This window comes from Aspergillus ochraceoroseus, assembly GCF_002846915.1.
Source record: "Aspergillus ochraceoroseus IBT 24754 chromosome Unknown P175scaffold_2, whole genome shotgun sequence".
Taxonomy (NCBI): Eukaryota; Fungi; Ascomycota; class Eurotiomycetes; order Eurotiales; family Aspergillaceae; genus Aspergillus; species Aspergillus ochraceoroseus.
Window position 1 is genome coordinate 1,744,892 of NW_024468477.1, and position 18,233 is coordinate 1,763,124.

Sequence of the window (18,233 nt, forward strand, 5' to 3'; positions counted from 1 at the left end):
CCGCATGTCAGCAGGATAACTAAGGGGGGGCCAAAATAACGGCCTGAGATATTAAACTGTGGGACCATGATGACCCTGGAGTCTTCGTGCATGAAGGTGTTAACTCTCAGCAAACTCGTCAAGTCAAGTCAAAACAAAGACCGATCTCCCCGAAGGACTTGCTGCTGAAACTTGTTCCAAGCACTAGGAGTGTCATCAGGATTTTCTTGATCATGTACCGATTGCCTTACATTCTGATGAAGGCTCGGATCCGATTCGAGGATCCTCGATCTGAAAACTTACGAGTCACCATGCAATCCTGGTCGAGGCCTTAGATTACAAAAGTACGGATTATGCATTATGCGCCGTTGTGATTTATCAGATAACACCACGGAGTACTGCTGGATACTTTTGCAAGAGAGACCACCCAAGATAAGAAACGTCATCTTGCATCCTGCATTAACTCAGGGGACCCTTGTTTCCGAAGCCCAACCTGGGAGAATAAAACAAGCTTGAGAGGTAAGACACGGGAATCATCTCCGCGCTGGGAATCCGTGCGTGAATCTGGTAGATCTTATGAACCTGAGCACTTGCCACTGTACTGATCTGTACTGACGAGGGTATTTCTTAGTTTCTGATTGAGTCGAGGGATAGAACATGGGGAGGGTGATAGGAGTATACAGTACTCTTTGACGGACCTGAGTATATTTATTTCTTGAACTCTTATCCTTGCCGAGTTGCAGCATATACATGTATAGAATCACATATATAATCACATGTTGTTTGTTTCTCTGTAGAGACCGGGGTTGACCCTCTTGGTGTTGTTCATCGTTTCCATATGTAGCTACGATTGAAATATTCCTGCAGTGAGGTACGTTATATATAGCTCGTTTGCGATGTATAATACAGAGTAGAGAGACATGGGAATATCCGGGATTAAATATATATAGCAATACATTCTAGCTACTATGCAGGTATTCTGGTTAGCTGCTGTTGAAGTTGTGACTGGTAACGACTTTACTTACGGATACCAACCCCCTACATATACTACTCAATCTAAAGTTAATCAGGAAGTAATTCATTCTGGTTCTGAACAAGGTGAATAAACGGAGCTTTGATGAGCCTCATGAGCCAAGTATACTGTAGTTAACTAGTTATATCTGGAGTAAGCAAGTCGGGATTCGGGTATGTAACACAGATTAAAATCCAACAAAGAAACAATTCGTATTAAAGTTCGGACCGAACTAAATCCTTCTTAAATCCTCATTCTTGCACTCCTCTTCTTCTTCTTCCTCCTCCTCCTCCTCCTCCTCCTCCTCCTCTTCCACCTGTTCTTTCTTACCGAAGCACGATCGATCGACCCCTGATTCCGATCCAGTCTACGCAAAACCATGTCCAAAACAGTCCTGATCACCGGTGCCACGGGCCAACAAGGCGGCAGTGTAATCGACCATCTTCTGGGCCAAGATGACGACTTGGAAATCCTCGCGCTCACCCGTGACGTCACGTCTCCTGGGGCCCAGAGACTCGCGGCGAAGTCTCCCAAGATTAAGCTGGTGCAGGGGAACCTCGACCAACCGGAAGATATCTTTGTCAACTGGCAGAAAGTGACGTCTCAGTCCATTTGGGGGGTGTTTAGTGTACAGGTATGTTAATGTATTTGTAAATGTAGATAGGTCTGTTTGATTGGTTTCTCAAAAAAAAAAAAAAAAAAAAAAAAAAAGGACAGAAAAGAATAATAATGATATAGGTTCCTGCATTCGGTGGATCAAGAGATATCGAAGAACGACAGGGAAAAGGCCTTGTTGACGCCGCACTCAAGAACCACGTCAAGCTCTTTGTGCATACATCCGTTGACCGCGGTGGGGATGCCTCCCTCGAGAATCCAACGAACATCCCACATTTCATCAGCAAGCATAACATCGAGCAACACCTGATCGACTCCTCAAAGAATACAGAAATGGCCTGGACACTTCTTCGTCCGGTCGCCTTTATGGATAACCTGACGCCCGATTTCGTAGGCAAGGTGTTCACTACGACCTGGAAGGTCGCCCTGAAGGGGAAGCCGCTGCAGCTGATTGCCGTGACGGATATTGGGTTCTTTGGTGCGCAGGCGTTCTTGCACCCAGCCGAGTACAAGGGGAAGTGTATCTCCTTGGCGGGGGACGACCTCACCTTTGATGATATGGCGAAGATCTTCAAGAGTAAGACGGGCAAAGATGTGCCGTTGACGTTTGATTTCGTGGTTCGTCTGTTCATGTGGCTGGTCAATGATTTCGGATATATGTTCCGGTGGTTCCACGATGAAGGGTACAAGGCTGATATTGCAGCATTGAGGAAGGTTCATCCGGGCTTGAAGGATTTGAGTACTTGGTTGGAAACGGAGAGTGTTTTTATTGATAACAAGTGATCTTTACCATGCCTTCTTTCTTGCTTTCTATTTCTTGTATATTTTGTATTTCCCAGTTTTGTCTTTATTACTTGCACAGTGCATGAGGACTTGAACAGTCTATTTCACTATTCATATGGAATCTTCGATCATTTGCATGGTATAAATAAAGACCCCCAAGTCGGGGGGAAATAGAGCCGTAATGAGGCTTTTGATGACCAATTCAAGTATCTGTGTGCTAGGAATCTATTGGGTTGCCATATATTCTGCCTGAACCTCCTCCTGTTGAAGCCATATAATGTGTTACTCCTCCTGCCTCTGCTTGCAGTGGTTTTCGACTAGGTGAGTCATTCCGATAGGCTTCAATATTTCGACGATCGTTGAAATAGGTTGGATTCGATCGATTCGGTAGGTTCGGTGGTTGAAATCCATGGGTTTTGGAGTTTGCTTCGGGGTAGGCAGTGTTTATGGTTCTGCCGTTGGGGATGAAGGTCTAAAAATTGAAATAGGGAACAGGGGTAAAAATGGTCTAACTATACATAAGTAGTTAGATTGCTAGTTAGCGGTATCCAAAGTTTGACACCTTATTTGATTGAAAAGCCAGGCTAACTGGATTAGGTCTGGTTATCGCTACGATAACTAACTACATTAGCTCATATATCCTCTCCTATCCATGCCAAATATTGAATCAAGATAGTTATACAGAGCATGTACTCGGTCGATTACGCCGTTCTCTCGGGATCTCGCTGTGTGTCGCGGCCCAGGTAATCAGACGCCTCGAGTTCGTTCAGTTCGTCTTCCTGCTCGTCCAGGTCGGAATGTGTGATCCAAAACAGATTCCCAGCTACGAACGCCAGGACGGCCACGAATCCGTAATTCCAGATGAGGAGAGGGTCGGTCGACAGCCCAGTCAGACCCTGCTGGATGGCCGACGAGATGGCGTTCATGAAAAGGTAGATTGATTGAACTAGATCGGGATAGGGTCAGTATTGAAAATCTTTTTTTTTTTTTTTTTCATTCAATGGATGGAGCGTACCCAAACTCTTCATGTTCCTAGGTGCCTTGGTGTACGCGTACTCGTACCCGGTGATCGAGGTGAAGATCTCAGAAAAGGCAATCAGAACATAAGGGAGCGTCTGCACCCAGACGTTGATTGGCGCTGGTTCGTCGCATGAACTAGCCTGGTTTCCGCATGGACTCATCTTGTAGATGTAGTACTGAGTGACTGCCGCTGCTATCATCGATGCACTTGCCAACATGTAGCCGACGTAGATCTTCTTGAGTGGGGTGAAATTGTATCCCATCCTGTGAATCCCAGGGTAGACAAATTGGTCCATAACTGGGATGAAAATGATCAGGGCAAGAGGATCAAGGTTGTTGATGATATCGTTAGGCACACCGTGCAGTTGCATTGTGGCTGCTTGCGAGATCAAATTGCCAGTTACCTGCCCGTATGCCAACCCTAAAAAGCGTTAGTTAGACATTACCTTTCCCCAGGGACATTCAAGTTGGAGAACATACAGTAAATAGGATACCAGAGGAACACTGCACAAGCTTTGACTGCTCTGCGCACTTCATCGACCCACAGGTCATCGAAAGTCATCCAGGCGGGTTTTTTCTCTACTCTACTTGGCTTCACATCCTCCCAAAATCCAGGTCTGCGGCAGTTTTTCACGCTGCAGGGATTAGCAAGTTTCCCCAAGATCGAAGCCATATCGAAGCACTTACAAGGTGATAGGGTTCCAGGACCAGCAAGGCTTCAGGGCGAACGACCAAAGCTTGAACGCCTTGGCAGCAACGGATCCAGTAGGAGGAGTAACCTGGTACTTGTGACGGCAAAAGAATAGTACCATCGGGCAGAGGGCAAAGAGGGCAGTAGGGATCAGGAAGGAGAGCCAGAATCCAACATATTTCTCGGCGTACACCATGACAATGGCGCCGATCAACGCGCCCACGTTGATCACAAGGTAGAAGTAGAGGAAAATGCGGGTGATTGTTTGTATTCGGTCGACAATGACGCGCTCCCCGGTCTTCGGGTCAATCTTGATGTACATCTTGGTCTCTTTGTGCTGTTCTGCGATCAAAGGAGCAATGTTCGACTTGAACCCTCCAACGCCAACGCCAAAGATCACGAGACCGACTGCGAAACATCCTAAGGCTCTGTCTGGATGTGCAATCACGGGAGGCAGCGCAGAGATGATCAGAATGATATGTCCCACCATGGCAAAGGCGATTGACACCTGGATTGTTTTGAGTCGGCCCCAGAACTCATCCGCCAACCAGGCTCCAAAAATGGGCATCAAATAACACCAAAACTGACTGACTAAGGTATATATGTCAGTAGATGAATTCGTTCGGAGAGGGGATAAGAAGATAAAATATGATGATGGAGGGACATAGGGCGAAGGAGGTAATTCGTAACAGAACATACATAGTTGCAGTCCAGTGGAGGCTCGTTGGCCCTGGCCTAGAGCACCAGACTGTCCACTGAAACCGGCACCGGCGCTGGAGTGATCAGGAAGCGGCTGTTGGATGAAATTCGTAACTGTATAAGTTAGCATCAATGTTTTCAACCAGGACCGTATGAGCAACAGTGACACATACACACAGCTGTGGTTCCATAATAAGAAAAGCGTTCGCACAACTCCACAAAGGCAACGGTATATGCAGTCCAGTGAACGTTGCCAGCGACTCGACGCAGCGTATGGATCTCTTCCTCCGTTGGGTACTCGCGTCCATCACAATTGAGCAGCCGAGGAGCTGCGCAGACCACTGTTGTTTCTTTCTCCTCGAGAGGAGCCTCAATGGGGTTCTGTTTGTGATCGTATTGAACCATATCTGAGTCTAGGGTAGCAACCATGATGATGCTAGATTCGGGTCAACAGGTATTTTCTTAGATGAAGAGATGAAAATGAAGGAACACAAGGCAAAATAAAGGAAAAAGAGATGAGGGGAAGTCTAGAAGTAGAGAGGTGGGAGTGAAGGAGCCAGGGAAAACAAGAAAAGTGAATGCAAGTGAGTGCAGTGAATGTTGACCTGTTAGTGCGTCTTTTATCTTCACTGAAACGCCCCAATACTGACTTGACTCCCATATCACACAATGCCCTAATTAACCCTTACTTCAATTGGAAATTTACTCCTTCAATCGTATGGATTGCGGAGTATTTTGTCTCCAGCCATTAACATACAACCAGCCGAGGACGAGGCCGCCAAAGTCCATCTTCGGAGCGAGACGATGGATCCTGCAGGTTAGCTAGGTTACATGGCACACCTATTCCCCAATCTGTTTTTATGTTCTTTCTAATCGATGCCTGTGTGAGGACGAGTCTGACGCTAGCTAGAACTTGATACGCTACCTTGGAATTTCCAGAAGGCAGATTCCTACAACGAGAGGGCCCTGCATATCGGCGGACTGGGCTATCAACAGCGTAAACCGCTATGAACCGCACCCACTGTCTCGGCCTGGGCTGGGCCCAAAGATGCCATAGGCGTGATATGACACATTTGCAGGGGAAAAGATCTGTGTCTCGTGAGTTGGGTTTGTCTAGACCATGGCGTCGAAAATGCAGGTCCCCCACGATTCACACCAACCTCAGAAACCCGGCATAAATCAAAAAAAAAAAAAATTCAGACCTAAGGCTTGCTCCTTCTACGGTATCACAACGTGCCAAGGCTTGCACACGTCGACTCGGGAAACTCCGAGAGACCCCATTCGGGCAAGAGAATACTTTCGTCCACGCACCATGGCATTGGAATGGGGGCAGATGCAGCAAACCGGTTTGACAGCCATGCTCGAAGATAGCGCGCTCATATACTACGTACATCGAGAACGCCAAGGAGAGACGGCAAGTTTGACGTCAATCGCGCCTCGGGAGATGGAGGGAGGCTAAATCAAGGCCTTCGCCCAGGCTTTTTAGCGCACTTTGGTGGAACATGGGGTAGGGATTAGTGCAGTTTAGTGCACCTATGCCTATGGTCCTATGGCCCTTAGCGCTAGTGGATAAGGAGATATGGGGTGTTCTTGATATTGAAAGGAGACAGTGTTCATTGGATTGGAGTTGCCCAGCAATGTTGTATCAGCACTTTGCAAAGTGGTTTGATATTTATTTATTCACTATAGTAGCTCTGTTACCTACTTCCAGTCTCTTTGTCTTGTATTCATGAGTCATTCACCTGTATAAATCCACCGGTATGTACCCTTATATCCAAACATACTTGCTTAGAAGTACCAACCTTACTGTATATTTTAATGCTGCATCACTTTCCTTCTTGAACCATTCTATAATACTTTAAAAATGAAGCTCTCAAGGTCAAGGGGCAAAAACTATATAAATCTGGATACTGTGAGGGATAGTTCTTTTGGAATTTTTGCCACGTGTAGCCTATATATCATCCATATCAAAATACACCATGCAGTTAGGGCTTTGTTAATTAAACAGCCGGGATATAGGCCCAGTTCATGATGAAAACTTTGGTAGTCCATGTAGTGTATCCTCCGTGGAGTTATAGAACTAATATTACATGTTTAATCCCGGGGGACCAGCGTAGGACCAGTACTCCGTACTCCCCCTACATCCAACCAAGTTAAGTGTCTATACTTTAGTTTGTCTTGCTGTACACCGTATGACAGTAGTCAAGCAGCACACGCGATACATGAACACCAGTAGGCAGGTTAAACATGAGAATAGTCATAATGGAATTAAGAGAAGGGAGTGTACAAGAAACTAGTAAAACAGAGACCAAACGTGGTACATCAAGAGCCTGCCCGACCACGCAAATGCTAGACAACCGATTCTATTCTCTCCTCCCCTCCCTAATCATTTGAAAAAACAATGCAAAGTTAGCACACCTTTTGCCATTCCTACTCCTTCTCCTCCCCTGAACTTGTCTTCTCCACAGGAGCAGGAGCAGGAGCAGGAGCTTCGACCTCAGCCTGTTTCTTGGCATGCGATTTTGAATGCGAGTGCGAATGTGACTCATAAAGCGATTGATGTTTCTTCTTCAACCTCTCCTCCTCAGCCGCCACCATCTCCTTCCACAGATCCCCCTCTTCCTCGTGGCCCGGATCCACACTCAGCTTCGAACCAGCCGCATCCCCACCAGCGCCGCCGGCCGCTGCACGCGCCTCAAGCTCCCTCCGGACCCTCTTACTCTCTGAAATCTCAAACGCCGCCGACGCAACCAACACGGCCAGCGTCAATCCCTGCGCATACACCCTGGCCTGCACGATCTTCTGCTGCGCGGTCAGATACGGGTTCCGCCCGACCAGCGCAAACGACCCAACCATGCTCGCGAGCCAGGTGACTCCGACGATGGTGTACCGCTCACGCCGTGCCCAGGCCATCGCGCGGTCCGAGAAGCTCATTTGTGCCAGTTCCTCGCGGCGGAGACGCTCCTCGCGGTTCTCGTACCACTGCAGGTCCTGGTTTCGGGATGCTTCGAAGGCCCGCGAGGCGTTATCGGCGGAGACGATTCCAACAAATGTGCCGCTCGATGTGACGAGGAAGGTTTTCATGGGGAGGGTCAGGGTGCGGATTGTGTGGTAGCGGCGGGACGCGAGCATTACACCTGCGGCGCCGCCGACTAGACCGAGGATTCCGCCGATTGTGCCGCCTTTCACCACAGAGCTAGAGGGAGGGAACGATCATGTTAGTTGATTCTGTTTTTTTTTTTTTTTTTTTTTCCCTCTCCCCTCCTCCCGCCCCTTATCTTTGGCGATGTGTGGCACTTACCTGTAGTGGGCATCCTCTTCTTCTTTGGTGAGGAGCTTCATGATGAGCAATTAATGATGGATGTGGGGTTGGAAAATGCAGAAGAACGACAATAGAATAATCACGGTGATTAAGCAGTCAGGCAGCTTGAAGTGAGAGACAAATTTTGGCAAATATATAGCAAAGTGGCTTGTGACAGGAAAGAATTTTCTGAGGGCGAGCAAAGGATGGATCTTGGATAGGAGCAAAGCCCGGTTGGTGACGTCTTCGCCTCAGGCCGGGATCTGTCGGTACAAACTCGGGGTTTGTTCGAGCCGTCCCGATCGAGTCATACGACCGCCCAGCAAACACCGTTTTTCGTTAAGGAGAACGCTGACCTCATGCTAACTACAGCTGCTTTGTGGAGGTGAGACATGTCTGACAAAATGCTTATGCTTTCATGACAATTTACTACAAGTTTATGGAATGTCCTAACCCGGGCGCCCGAACCAACGGCGCAGAATCCGAAAAAGAATAGCGCAGCAGAGATTAAAGCAATAAAGTGATAACACATGATAACACAGAGAATGAAAAAATAAAAGAAAAAAAAAAAAAAAACACTATCGTCGCGATCCCTTCGACGCTGCGATTTGTCGCGCGCGCATTCTACGGAATCGATCTTCACCGCTGGCTCCTAGGGGGCGCGCAAACTTGCTTTCCTGCACCATAGTCGGTCGGGGAACCACAGTGTAGCTGGTATGGGTGATTTCAGCGCGCGCACGGTTGGCAAGACGGGGAGGAAGAAGTTCACGAGCACGTGTTTCAGCAGCTGTAGCTTGTACTGATTGAGTACGTGCCGTGAGTTTTCTAGAGACTTTGGTGAGTGGGAATGTACATCAGGATAGAGCAAAGGAGAAAGGGGGACCATACGTAGGATCGAACTCCGCTTCTTGATATACCCTCTTGGAGTAGTCGTCGCTTCGCTGGAGGATTGGGCGCGTCCACTCCGCCAGCAGTCGCTCAGCCATGCGCTTGATTCCTGGTTCCGGGCGCTTGCTGCGCGTGTAAAACACAACAACCTTGCCGATTCCACTCGCAATCAGGGTCTCCTTATTGATCGGGAGCTTTCCCAGCGCAGTCAACAGGTCGCGCTGGATATTGTAGGCTGGCAGGGATCCATCATCCAACGGTTCCAGGAAGAATTTGACAGCCTCCAGGAGGTTGATTTCTGGGTCAACCAAGCTGTTCACGTATTGATTGCGGTTGAGAAGCGACACCACCTCCGGAAGCATCTTCAGTTTGTGCATGGCGGGTTTGCCCTCCCGTCGGTTGATAGCATCCATCTGCGCAGCGTGGGTCATGCGCTTGCGCATATCTTCGATCTCCGCATCTGCCATTTGTTCCAAGTCCTATTCAATTAGCCAACGACCACATAACGGTACCATCCAAGAACATACGATGCCATCCGCCTTGCGAAACCTTCTCTTCGTCGGCTTCTTCATAGCTTCGTCCATCGCACGATCAAGAGCTCTCCTTCGACCTGCACCAGCACCGGATTAGCAATCCCATCCATCCCCGATCCCAGAAACACCGGTATAAGCTCAGGAATGCACATACGAGTGGCGGGGTCCAACAACTCATCATCATTGACGACATCCTCCTTCTTCTTCGTCCTCCTCCTACCAGCCGACGACTCCCCTCCCCCTCACTCCCGCCGTCCTCCAACTCCCTCATCCGTCGACTCTTCTTCTCTCTGCGCCCCTCTCTCTTCCGCTGCGACAGCGCGCCCTCCTCATCGCCTGTCCTCTTGCGCTTATGCCGGCCAATCAGTTTTAGGTTGTCTTCGTCGATAGCTAGCTGCGGGCGGTCCTCGATATCAACATTCTCAGGATCAAAGTCTTCGAACTGCGCTTCGTCGACTTCCGAAAGGATGGACTCATCGTCGGAGTCGCCGGCTACATCTTTGTCTTCATTGTCGTTATCGGAGTTGCCTGCATCGGGGGTGGGCGGCTGCACGGTGTCCTGGGGGTCGGCTTCGATGTTGGGTGTTGTTGCGGTAGGAGAGGAAGCGGACATCTTGTCGTTCCTGTGCGGGTTGGGTTTATCTCCTTGATTTGTATTTCTATGGGTTCGTTCAGTTCAGTTGGGTTCGGTTTCTAGAGAACGAAACAGCCAGGCAGGACCAGCCTCCGTGATTTATTTGTTTTTTCGTGGTTCGAACCAGGTAAGTGCTGAACAAAAAAAAAAAAAAAGAGCGAAACAGAATCAAGAACTGATGAATTAGATAGGTAAAGTCAAGACAAAATACGATCACAGAGCAGTCAAGTACCGTAATCGAAAACCGAGAGAAGAGTCAAAAGAATAGCAGTTCTGTTGAAGTGAATGAACTAAGAGAAAGGCGGTAAGGTCTAGCAGAACCCACCTTGCAGCTCGACTTGACTTTTTTCACCTCCGATAATCGTCACTTCGAGACAGACCTCGTTCTTCCTCCTCTCTTCTCTACTTACCTACCTACAATCCGATTCCCCAGTTATCAACCAACTGATCACAATGTTTGCCCCAGGTACGCATTCTCTTCCACCCCCTAACTTCAGCAACAACAAGAACTCCTCCTCCTCCTCCTCCTCCTCAAGCGCAACTTCACAACCCAACCCGAATACCCTAACTAACGATATTATCTACAACGCTACCTAGGCCAGGAACAGCTCTCCCGCGAGGAAATCAAGGCTGGTGAGGCTCAGGCCAACCAGACCATCCAGATGGCTATCACCAGTGGAATCCTCCTTTACCTTTGTATGTCTTCTTCTTCGCTGCTTCGTTTCCGCCGCTATTCTACTCTGCACACTCTACGCTCTTACCGGACAGACACCCAACTAACAAGTTCCACAGCGCCCTTTGCTATTGACTTCGTCAAGAGGTTCCTGTAATCGGCTCGTTTCCTATACATCGAACGAGCGAGCGAGTCGAGTCGAGCCAGCCCCATCGCCGAAGCAGGAAGAGAAACAGAAAGAAGATAAGAAGGATCGAAATGGGATGCATTATGGCGCATACGCTTGAAGCTTGAGTTATATGTTCTTATCTTGTTTGGGTTTGTTTTGTTTATTCACGTGTTTTTACTGGCCAGTCGGGTTCAGGGCTGATGTATTATTATCATCATTATTGTACGATGTCTTTCTTTTCGTCTGTTCTTTCGGCGCTTAGTGAAGATGAGGATGGAAGTAGAGTGAGTACTGGTTGGTTATTTCTCTTTTGTTGGCAATAGAATTCGGTAGATAAAGGTACCCATACACCAGTACTACTACTACTACTACTACTACTACTACTACTACTAGTGAAATCATAGGAAAAGAAAGAAAAGAACTCCATACTCCGATCAGTCAGGCATCATCCCGTAAACCAACCAAAGCTACGTAATCAATCACCACAGACGAAATACCGGTACATCAACGAACTATTAGATGGATCTATCCGTTGAACGTCTGGGATTCTTCAAAATCCCTTTTCACCGACTCTAGTTCCTTCTGCAGGTGATGAATCTGAGCATGATAGTCGTCCAGAATCTGAAAAGCGAGTTAGAACCATAATCCAAAGAACTCAGAGGGGAAAAAAAAAAAAAAAAAAAAAAAAAAAAAAAGGATGAATACCTTCTTCGCCATCTTCATTGTGTTCTCGTCCAGCTCGTCATCCGCCTGGGCGACAGTTGTTGAACCGGCCCTTTCCATCTCAAGTTGTAGTCGTTTCGAGTGCTCGCGGATAGCCAACATGCGGGCCCAGATCTCCTCGCCGCGGCCGTTCAGCGATGGGTCGAATACGGACCGTTCCAGCTGCGCCAGCTTCTTCTTCAGCTCTTCCTCTGCGTCGTCCATGGCATATCCCCTGTTCCGCAGAACTTGGGTCTTGGCCGCGAGCGCTAGACACCGCTTGCTCAGCACGAGGTGTTTACGGCGACAGTCGGCAATCTTGACCGAAAGGTTGAGATCATGCCTCGAGAGCAAATCCGACAGACAGTTGTTGATCTCGTGGAGACGCGTCTGCATCATGGTCAGGAAGTCCTTCTGTCTCTGTGCTCGCTTGCCTAGCTCCCAGAACCCCTTCACCAGCACAGGCACATAGCCAGGACCCGGTCTCTTCCGGAGCGCTTCCTCCCACTTGGTCTCGTCGTCCTCCGGTCCAGGCTGGTAGAACGGCGCGGCGTCCTCTCCGACATTATTATACAGGTAAGCTCGGAATGGAGACGCACGGTTCAGCAGATCCCACTTGTCCTTGACGATCTGCACCTGCATCGGCACGGTGCGGTGGACACCCGTCACCGCGCGCCCGGGTGACCACAGACTCGATCCCTGGGGCTGCGCTATCGACTGGCCCAGCTGCGGCTGTTGGGTTTGTCCCTGGGCCTGCTGCTGTCCTTGCTGCTGTCCACCTAGTAAAGATCCCCCAAACAGACTCTGCTGTTGCTGTTGAGGCTGTTGCGGCGTCTGGCCAATGCCTCCGAAGAACCCACTGCCCTGTTGCTGCTGTGGCTGCTGTGGCTGCTGCCCAAATCCTCCTCCAAATAAGCTCCCCTGTGGTTTCTGCTGTTGCTGTTGTCCCCCTACCGGTCCCCCAAACAAACCTCCTCCCGTCTGTTGCGGCTGCTGCTGCTGCTGCTGGTTCGGTGTCTGACCCATTCCTCCAAAAAATCCCCCAGTAGTCTGTGGCTTCGGTTGAGTCGCAGCTCCAAAAAATCCCCCGGTTTGTTGCGGCTGCGGCTGCGGCTGAGTCTGTGTTGTAGAGCCGAAAAGCCCACCACCCGTTGCAGCTCCCGTCCCCATCGCCGGTGTCCCTGTCGTTGCTCCTGCGGCACCAAACAAACTCGGTTTATTCGCGGTAGCCGAACCAAAGAGCCCACCGGCCGTCGTGGCGGCAGGCTGGGGTTGTCCTCCAAAGAGTGACATGTCGAAAATATATTGCACGGGCTGACCGAAAAGGTCGAGGGAAAAGCGAATTGGGAGCGCTTTTTCTTGTTTTTCTCTCTCTCTTCTTATCTGGATAGTTCCACGGAAACCAATAGCATGTAGGCGAGAGAGGGAGTGAGGAAAGTTCAATCAGCAATGAGACTGACAGAATAAAGAAAACAAGGTCAGCGCAAAAGCATCCACCCACCAGCTCACGTCAAGTGAACAGGACTAGGAATTTAAAAAAAAAAAAAAAAAAAAAAAAAAAAAAGGAGGAAAGAGAGCAAGAAATCAAAAGCGAAAAAAGACCAAGATCACCAGACAAATCGTAATTTCCCCAATGTTCTTCTTGTCTCCTCTCAGCGCTCGCTGCATCCTGCAAAGGAAAGCTTTCCGACGATGTTTGTGTTTTGGCACATGTCACGTGAAACGCACGAAAATCTGAAGCTCCCAGCAACGGCGCGACACCTGAGGCATCCAATGCTCCCGCCCGGCCCTCTTACATAATCATCCTTCATAGGTGCCTTGTTCCAGCCAATCACAATCCTGTAAAAAGCGACAAGAACCCCCCAGCTTCGATTCGCTCCGAACCCGTTACCTTACCTGCTGCTGTCTCGTTATAACCTACCAGGTGCTCTACCCGCCAACCGTGTGTTCATTGAAGTATCTGGGCCGAGCTAAGGAACGAAATCAGTCACAATGGCGCGCAGAGAACCTCAGTATGTGTTTTTTTTTTTTTTTCTTTCTTTTTTTTTCCCTTGCAATTCCCCAAGTGCCCGCCCGGGGAGTCGGAGACCCTCGGGACGACGATGAGATGAAACGAGTGTGGCTGATGGGGATACAGATTCAACCAGCAGGTCCTCGTGGACACGACCCCGATGCCCGATGGTATTCCCAAAGTGGCCGAGATTGGAGCGACGTCTGCGCCGTTGACCAGCGCCGCCTACTTCATCGGGGACCGGTGCAAGGCATTCAACGATGACTTTATGAAGTGCAAGGCGGAGGCGAATGGACGGGGAGAACTGGAGTGTTTGAAGGAGGGGAGAAAGGTGACCCGTTGTGCGGCTAGTGTGTATGTTTTTGAATTTCCTTTTTTTTTTTTTATATATATTTTTTCTCCCCCTCTGCTTGTGTTTGTTCGGGAGGATTGCAGGTAGGTGATGCTAATAAAATTGCAGAATCAAGGATATCAACACCCACTGCTTGAAGCAGTTCAATACCCACTGGGAATGCTTGGAGAATAACAACCATCACCTGTGGGAATGCCGTAAGCCAGAGATGGAACTGAATAACTGTGTTTTCGAGAAACTGGTGAGTTCCCTTCTCCCCTTCTCTTCTTCTTCTCCTATATAAATAATCTACCACTCCACAAGTCAGGCATGATTACGATAGCAACTAACGAAACCAGGGCCTCAAGAAAACTATCCCCGGAGCCCCCGAGAAGGAAGTCCCTGTGCACCTTCGACCTAAGCAATTGTACGCCCAATTCCCCGGACCTCAATATTAGTCTAGTCGCCATAGCTTGCTAGGCTGCGCTACACTACGTGTTTTTTTTTTTTTTTTTAAGAAAAGAATCCGTGCTCCCGGATCTGTCTGTTTAGGGTATTCTTATCATGGGTCGATTTGATTTTTGGTGGTTTGATCGATCCCCTGTTTGTGTATATATTAGCATCAATGTCATGTCTTTCTATTTTCGATTTTCGATTTTATATTATCAATTCAAGCTGAAGAAAATGGGAAAAAAAAAAAAACGAGAAAGAAAACGAGAGAGAGAGAGAGGGAGGGAGAGAAAACATAGTTAATCAGGCTTAAGATTTCATATGCATGGCTTCATCTATACTAGAATACATATCCCTCTATCCAACACCTCTGACAAGAAAGCAGAACCAGAGTATCTTTGAACATCTAATAGATTCTCCTGCGCGTTCAAATGCATGGTTATAGAACCAGACAGACCGGAAAACAGTTGAAACGACAGAAACTGCAGAAAGAAAAGAGAGACGGGAACCGTAGGGTTTAATATGTACTTGAATGGAATACACTTACACCAAGGAAATACCAAGTAGGATGGGTAGGTTAGAGTTAGTGTAAAAAAAAGTTGATAAAACAAAAGAAACAGAGAAGGAAGGGGAGGCGGAAGAATTTCAAGGAGATACATGGACTGTGTGAGCCCGACGAAGAGCCTTTAAACTCAACAATCGGGCCTTCACGACTGACCAGCCGGCCCTGAGCTTCTCCTCGAGCCGTGGATCGCGACGCAGTCGCATCCAGATCAGTAGCATCCCGAGGACAGCCAGGTCCCAGACGATCTGCCGGAGCGTCACCCAGACCAGCCATCGTAGCCAAGCCCAGACACCGGAGCGGCGGCGGTGGGCGAGTGCGCGGGCTTCCATCTGTTCGCGGGCAGCGGCAATCTCGGCGGTCATCTTGGTCAAGGCCTGCTCCACTCTGCGGCGCCATCGCCGGCTATCGACGTCGTCTTTTGTCTGCTGCATTAGCATGCCTCCTCCATAGGTATAATTGGTGGGTAGAAGAGCCCTAGAATCTTCCTCTGCGGGGTATGGGTCTAGGTCTGGATTGTGGTGGTCATTACCGTAGTGGTTGCGGTTGCGGTTGCGTTTCCGACTGCTGTGGTGTGAGATATGGTGTGTGTGCTCGTGCTCGGTGTCGTCGTCGTCGAGGACGCCGCCCCCATCACCACCCGCATTAGGGTCGTCGTAGGGGTCGTGCTCCTCGTGCTCCTCGTCTTCATAGAGATTCGCCTGGGCCTCAGCGTACTCTTCGTCTTCTTCGTCTTCGTCGATTTCCAGGTTGTCCTCTTCGTCATGATCCACATCGTCATCGCCATCGTCATCGTCATCATCAACAACAACAACAACAACACCATCATCCGGGTGCCGGTCTATCCCTTGTGCGCGCTCGTAGTCCATCCGCGCCGCGCGTCGCTGGTAGATGTCATCTGGTTGGCTAACAGGGCTCAGAACACGAAGGCGCGAATCCCCCCTCGGAGACAAAGCAGTATGCTGGTACTCCGGATGCTGCGCGCTTTGCACGCCGATACTCCCGTACGACGGCAGCGATTGCGGCAGCAGAGGAAACCCCGTTGACCGGGCAGGGCTGCGCGCAGAGGCGGCGGACGATGGCGATGACGACGACATGTTAGATCTAACTTGGTCCCAGACGAACTCGAGTTCAGAGACGAGCTCGCGGGCCTCGGCAGTTTGCGAGGCGTAATTGTGCATGGTCTCGATTAGGGTCGAGATGTAGCGACGTTTGGCTTCTGTGCGGGATAGACCGCGTTGTGCGAACCAAGCATCCCTACTAGTATTAACATGGACATGCTCTTCAAGATTCTCAGGAAACTTTAGGACAAGGAAAGAGGAGAGGAGGAGTACCATTTCTCACACTCCATATAAACATCGGCGGTATTCCCTACCGGCCGATCCATGACCCCTTCGACATCACCCTCTGCCATTCTGTCAGTTACAGGCCTCTCCACAGAACGACATGCACAATACCCATGCTCTGTTTATATAATCCATAGAGTTTCAGCCGTTCCGAGGCAGGCGGGCGCACGGTGCCGGTTCGAGGGATGCGTTTGACGGTGTTGAGGGCATGGACAAAGACTCGATCTGGAGATATACCTCTCGGGTTATTGGGTGTTCTTCAAAGCGAGTATCTAGGAACGATCCTGGCGGTGATGGTGGGGGGTACGTACCCACAGAGTCCGACATGGTGTAAAATTAGCAAGGCTCAAGGGTGGGTGAGCGTGTGCCTCATCAGAGCAGGATTGCGCCTCGACCTGAGCGCAACACCCTCATGGAGATTCCCAGGGGAAGAGGCCACCAGAGGAATTGAAAGAGAACGAAAGGGAAAGAAATGAATAATCGCTCAAAGAAACAGACAGAACCAGGGATGGTCAATGAGGCGTGTTCACCAGCTTCCCCAGACTTTCAGCTGTGGTTCCGGGGCCGACGGAGAGACCAGAGAGAGGGGGAATCAATCGGTCCGCGAATATCGAGGGTCAGCCGGTACAGGTGGAAGTTTAAGCGAGAGATGATGCTCAAGATGGATTGAGAGGAGATGAACAAAACAGAGGTGATTGATAGGTAGAGAGGGGGGGGGAAGGAAGTTGTTGATTGAAGATCATCCGATCAGCTGAACCGCGGCTCTCGGAGACACTTTGACTCGTCTCTCCCGCTGCGAGATTATCAACAAGATTTCATCGTGCTTACTTTAATTATTTTCTCCGTTACGGTCAAGTCAAGTCAAGTCATTTATTCATTCCAATCGCGCCTATCATTTCCAACATACATTATTACGCAAATTGTCACTCCCGACAAACGATGAGTGACGGCTGCCACATCCACTGACGGTCCATGTCCCGAACAAAACGGTGCGAACCCCTTTGTCCGTTCGACCATGGCCAAGGATGAGCGCCAAAAGGGAAAGAGATTGAGAGAGAGAGAAAAGGGAGGAAGAGTCACAGGAGGACGACGGGGAGACCTGACTGGCCACCAGCCAAGTAGCATAAGAAAAAAGGAAGGGGGAGCGGAGGGAGGGATGGACAAGAAAAAGACATGGGGAACTCGGGGGGTATCAAAAAAAAGGGGGGGGGGGGGGATGGCAAAACAAGCCACAGCAGACAAGTGTAATCCTTCCTCTAGAACCAGAGAAAACAAAACCGCTTCTTTTTTTTTCCTTTCGTCTCGGCTTTTGCTTCTTGGGTTGTTCTTTTTTTTTTTTTCCCTCTCCTTTCGGTGGGGGGAAGAACGGGACAAAAGGGGGGTTGGGTGCGAGTGGGAGAGTCGAGAAGAGACGGCGAAAGTAGGCCCAGCATCTCTTTCCAAAGTTCTCTTCTTGTGGAAAGGTCCAAGAAACTCTTGGAAGGAGGGGGAACAGGGTGAAAAGGGTTGAAACACAGCACAACGCACGGTGAGGTGTCCAAAGGCCAGCATCCAGAAGGAAAGTATTGCGGCCACTTTTGGGCGACGTTGCTTGCTCCCACCGCCACTTGCTGCCCAGTTCTGATCTTTCGCCCTGGGATCCTTTTTAAAAGTCGAAAAACATCAGACAATCACCAGAAAAGAAATAGTTACAACAAGTCCTTGCGCTGAGTCATAACCAGCCAGCTAACTAGCGTCAACTCCGTCGTCATATATCAACATGACTCAAAAAGGGGGAGATGCGAGAGTCCCCGTGGGAATAAATGATGAACATACAAATCAAGGCAAAAAAAAA

At 49.3% G+C, this 18,233-nt stretch overlaps 9 protein-coding genes across 9 annotated transcripts; 3 read left to right on the forward strand and 6 right to left on the reverse strand.

The window, feature by feature from the left end:
- Window positions 1–1,256: 1,256 nt before the first annotated feature.
- On the forward strand, window positions 1,257–2,620 carry P175DRAFT_0521830 (uncharacterized protein). The gene is made up of 2 exons (XM_040899224.1): window positions 1,257–1,625; window positions 1,730–2,620. Exons 1-2 carry the CDS (start codon window positions 1,371–1,373, stop codon window positions 2,387–2,389), a joined length of 915 nt encoding a protein of 304 aa, XP_040754108.1. The 5' UTR covers window positions 1,257–1,370; the 3' UTR covers window positions 2,390–2,620.
- Window positions 2,621–2,930: 310 nt separating this feature from the next.
- P175DRAFT_0453555 (putative MFS peptide transporter) lies at window positions 2,931–5,246 on the reverse strand. Its single transcript, XM_040894547.1, has 6 exons — window positions 4,973–5,246; window positions 4,800–4,913; window positions 4,097–4,691; window positions 3,890–4,044; window positions 3,405–3,830; window positions 2,931–3,335 (listed from the first exon to the last, which is right to left on the reverse strand). The coding sequence occupies exons 1-6, from the start codon at window positions 5,226–5,228 to the stop codon at window positions 3,091–3,093; spliced, it is 1,791 nt and encodes a 596-aa protein (XP_040754109.1). The 5' UTR covers window positions 5,229–5,246; the 3' UTR covers window positions 2,931–3,090.
- Window positions 5,247–7,229: 1,983 nt separating this feature from the next.
- On the reverse strand, window positions 7,230–8,141 carry P175DRAFT_0432687 (HIG1 domain-containing protein; the record flags this gene model as incomplete). The annotated part of the gene is made up of 2 exons (XM_040893554.1): window positions 7,230–7,995; window positions 8,101–8,141. The coding sequence occupies 2 exons, from the start codon at window positions 8,139–8,141 to the stop codon at window positions 7,230–7,232; spliced, it is 807 nt and encodes a 268-aa protein (XP_040754110.1).
- Window positions 8,142–8,793: 652 nt separating this feature from the next.
- On the reverse strand, window positions 8,794–9,752 carry P175DRAFT_0499266 (transcription factor SPN1). The gene is made up of 3 exons (XM_040896693.1): window positions 9,676–9,752; window positions 9,516–9,598; window positions 8,794–9,467 (listed from the first exon to the last, which is right to left on the reverse strand). Exon 3 carries the CDS (start codon window positions 9,453–9,455, stop codon window positions 8,955–8,957), a length of 501 nt encoding a protein of 166 aa, XP_040754111.1. The 5' UTR covers window positions 9,456–9,467; window positions 9,516–9,598; window positions 9,676–9,752; the 3' UTR covers window positions 8,794–8,954.
- Window positions 9,753–10,608: 856 nt separating this feature from the next.
- P175DRAFT_0529799 (uncharacterized protein) lies at window positions 10,609–10,985 on the forward strand (the record flags this gene model as incomplete). Its single annotated transcript, XM_040899724.1, has 3 exons — window positions 10,609–10,621; window positions 10,753–10,851; window positions 10,948–10,985. The coding sequence occupies 3 exons, from the start codon at window positions 10,609–10,611 to the stop codon at window positions 10,983–10,985; spliced, it is 150 nt and encodes a 49-aa protein (XP_040754112.1).
- A 537-nt stretch (window positions 10,986–11,522) lies between these two features.
- On the reverse strand, window positions 11,523–13,139 carry P175DRAFT_0474099 (putative nucleoporin; the record flags this gene model as incomplete). Its single annotated transcript, XM_040895198.1, has 3 exons — window positions 12,911–13,139; window positions 11,703–12,856; window positions 11,523–11,618 (listed from the first exon to the last, which is right to left on the reverse strand). The coding sequence occupies exons 1-3, from the start codon at window positions 12,990–12,992 to the stop codon at window positions 11,523–11,525; spliced, it is 1,332 nt and encodes a 443-aa protein (XP_040754113.1). The 5' UTR covers window positions 12,993–13,139.
- A 347-nt stretch (window positions 13,140–13,486) lies between these two features.
- P175DRAFT_0555390 (coiled-coil-helix-coiled-coil-helix domain-containing protein) lies at window positions 13,487–14,853 on the forward strand. Its single transcript, XM_040900631.1, has 4 exons — window positions 13,487–13,711; window positions 13,837–14,064; window positions 14,171–14,303; window positions 14,401–14,853. The coding sequence occupies exons 1-4, from the start codon at window positions 13,692–13,694 to the stop codon at window positions 14,497–14,499; spliced, it is 480 nt and encodes a 159-aa protein (XP_040754114.1). The 5' UTR covers window positions 13,487–13,691; the 3' UTR covers window positions 14,500–14,853.
- P175DRAFT_0499269 (acyl-CoA-binding domain-containing protein) lies at window positions 14,715–17,137 on the reverse strand. The gene is made up of 4 exons (XM_040896694.1): window positions 16,711–17,137; window positions 16,511–16,624; window positions 16,388–16,460; window positions 14,715–16,310 (listed from the first exon to the last, which is right to left on the reverse strand). Exons 1-4 carry the CDS (start codon window positions 16,724–16,726, stop codon window positions 15,137–15,139), a joined length of 1,377 nt encoding a protein of 458 aa, XP_040754115.1. The 5' UTR covers window positions 16,727–17,137; the 3' UTR covers window positions 14,715–15,136.
- On the reverse strand, window positions 16,981–18,163 carry P175DRAFT_0143041 (uncharacterized protein). The gene has a single exon (XM_040892420.1). It carries the CDS (start codon window positions 17,948–17,950, stop codon window positions 17,270–17,272), a length of 681 nt encoding a protein of 226 aa, XP_040754116.1. The 5' UTR covers window positions 17,951–18,163; the 3' UTR covers window positions 16,981–17,269.
- Between the last annotated feature and the right edge of the window lie 70 nt (window positions 18,164–18,233).

Bases quoted from the DNA above. Each gene is read 5' to 3' on its own strand.
- P175DRAFT_0521830 (XM_040899224.1), top strand. From the start codon at position 1,371: ATGTCCAAAACAGTCCTGATCACCGGTGCCACGGGCCAACAAGGCGGC. The intron at 1,626-1,729 runs GTATGTTAATGT...ATAATGATATAG, and splicing joins GGGGGGTGTTTAGTGTACAG to GTTCCTGCATTCGGTGGATC.
- P175DRAFT_0499266 (XM_040896693.1), bottom strand. From the start codon at position 9,455: ATGGCAGATGCGGAGATCGAAGATATGCGCAAGCGCATGACCCACGCT.
- P175DRAFT_0143041 (XM_040892420.1), bottom strand. From the start codon at position 17,950: ATGCTGGCCTTTGGACACCTCACCGTGCGTTGTGCTGTGTTTCAACCC.
- P175DRAFT_0555390 (XM_040900631.1), top strand. From the start codon at position 13,692: ATGGCGCGCAGAGAACCTCA. The intron at 13,712-13,836 runs GTATGTGTTTTT...ATGGGGATACAG, and splicing joins ATGGCGCGCAGAGAACCTCA to ATTCAACCAGCAGGTCCTCG. The intron at 14,065-14,170 runs GTATGTTTTTGA...ATAAAATTGCAG, and splicing joins ACCCGTTGTGCGGCTAGTGT to AATCAAGGATATCAACACCC.
- P175DRAFT_0499269 (XM_040896694.1), bottom strand. The intron at 16,461-16,510 runs GTATTGTGCATG...ACAGAATGGCAG, and splicing joins ATTATATAAACAGAGCATGG to AGGGTGATGTCGAAGGGGTC. The intron at 16,311-16,387 runs GTACTCCTCCTC...TAATACTAGTAG, and splicing joins TATATGGAGTGTGAGAAATG to GGATGCTTGGTTCGCACAAC.
- P175DRAFT_0453555 (XM_040894547.1), bottom strand. From the start codon at position 5,228: ATGGTTGCTACCCTAGACTCAGATATGGTTCAATACGATCACAAACAG. The intron at 4,914-4,972 runs GTATGTGTCACT...TAACTTATACAG, and splicing joins TTATGGAACCACAGCTGTGT to TTACGAATTTCATCCAACAG. The intron at 3,336-3,404 runs GTACGCTCCATC...ATCCCGATCTAG, and splicing joins TAGGAACATGAAGAGTTTGG to TTCAATCAATCTACCTTTTC.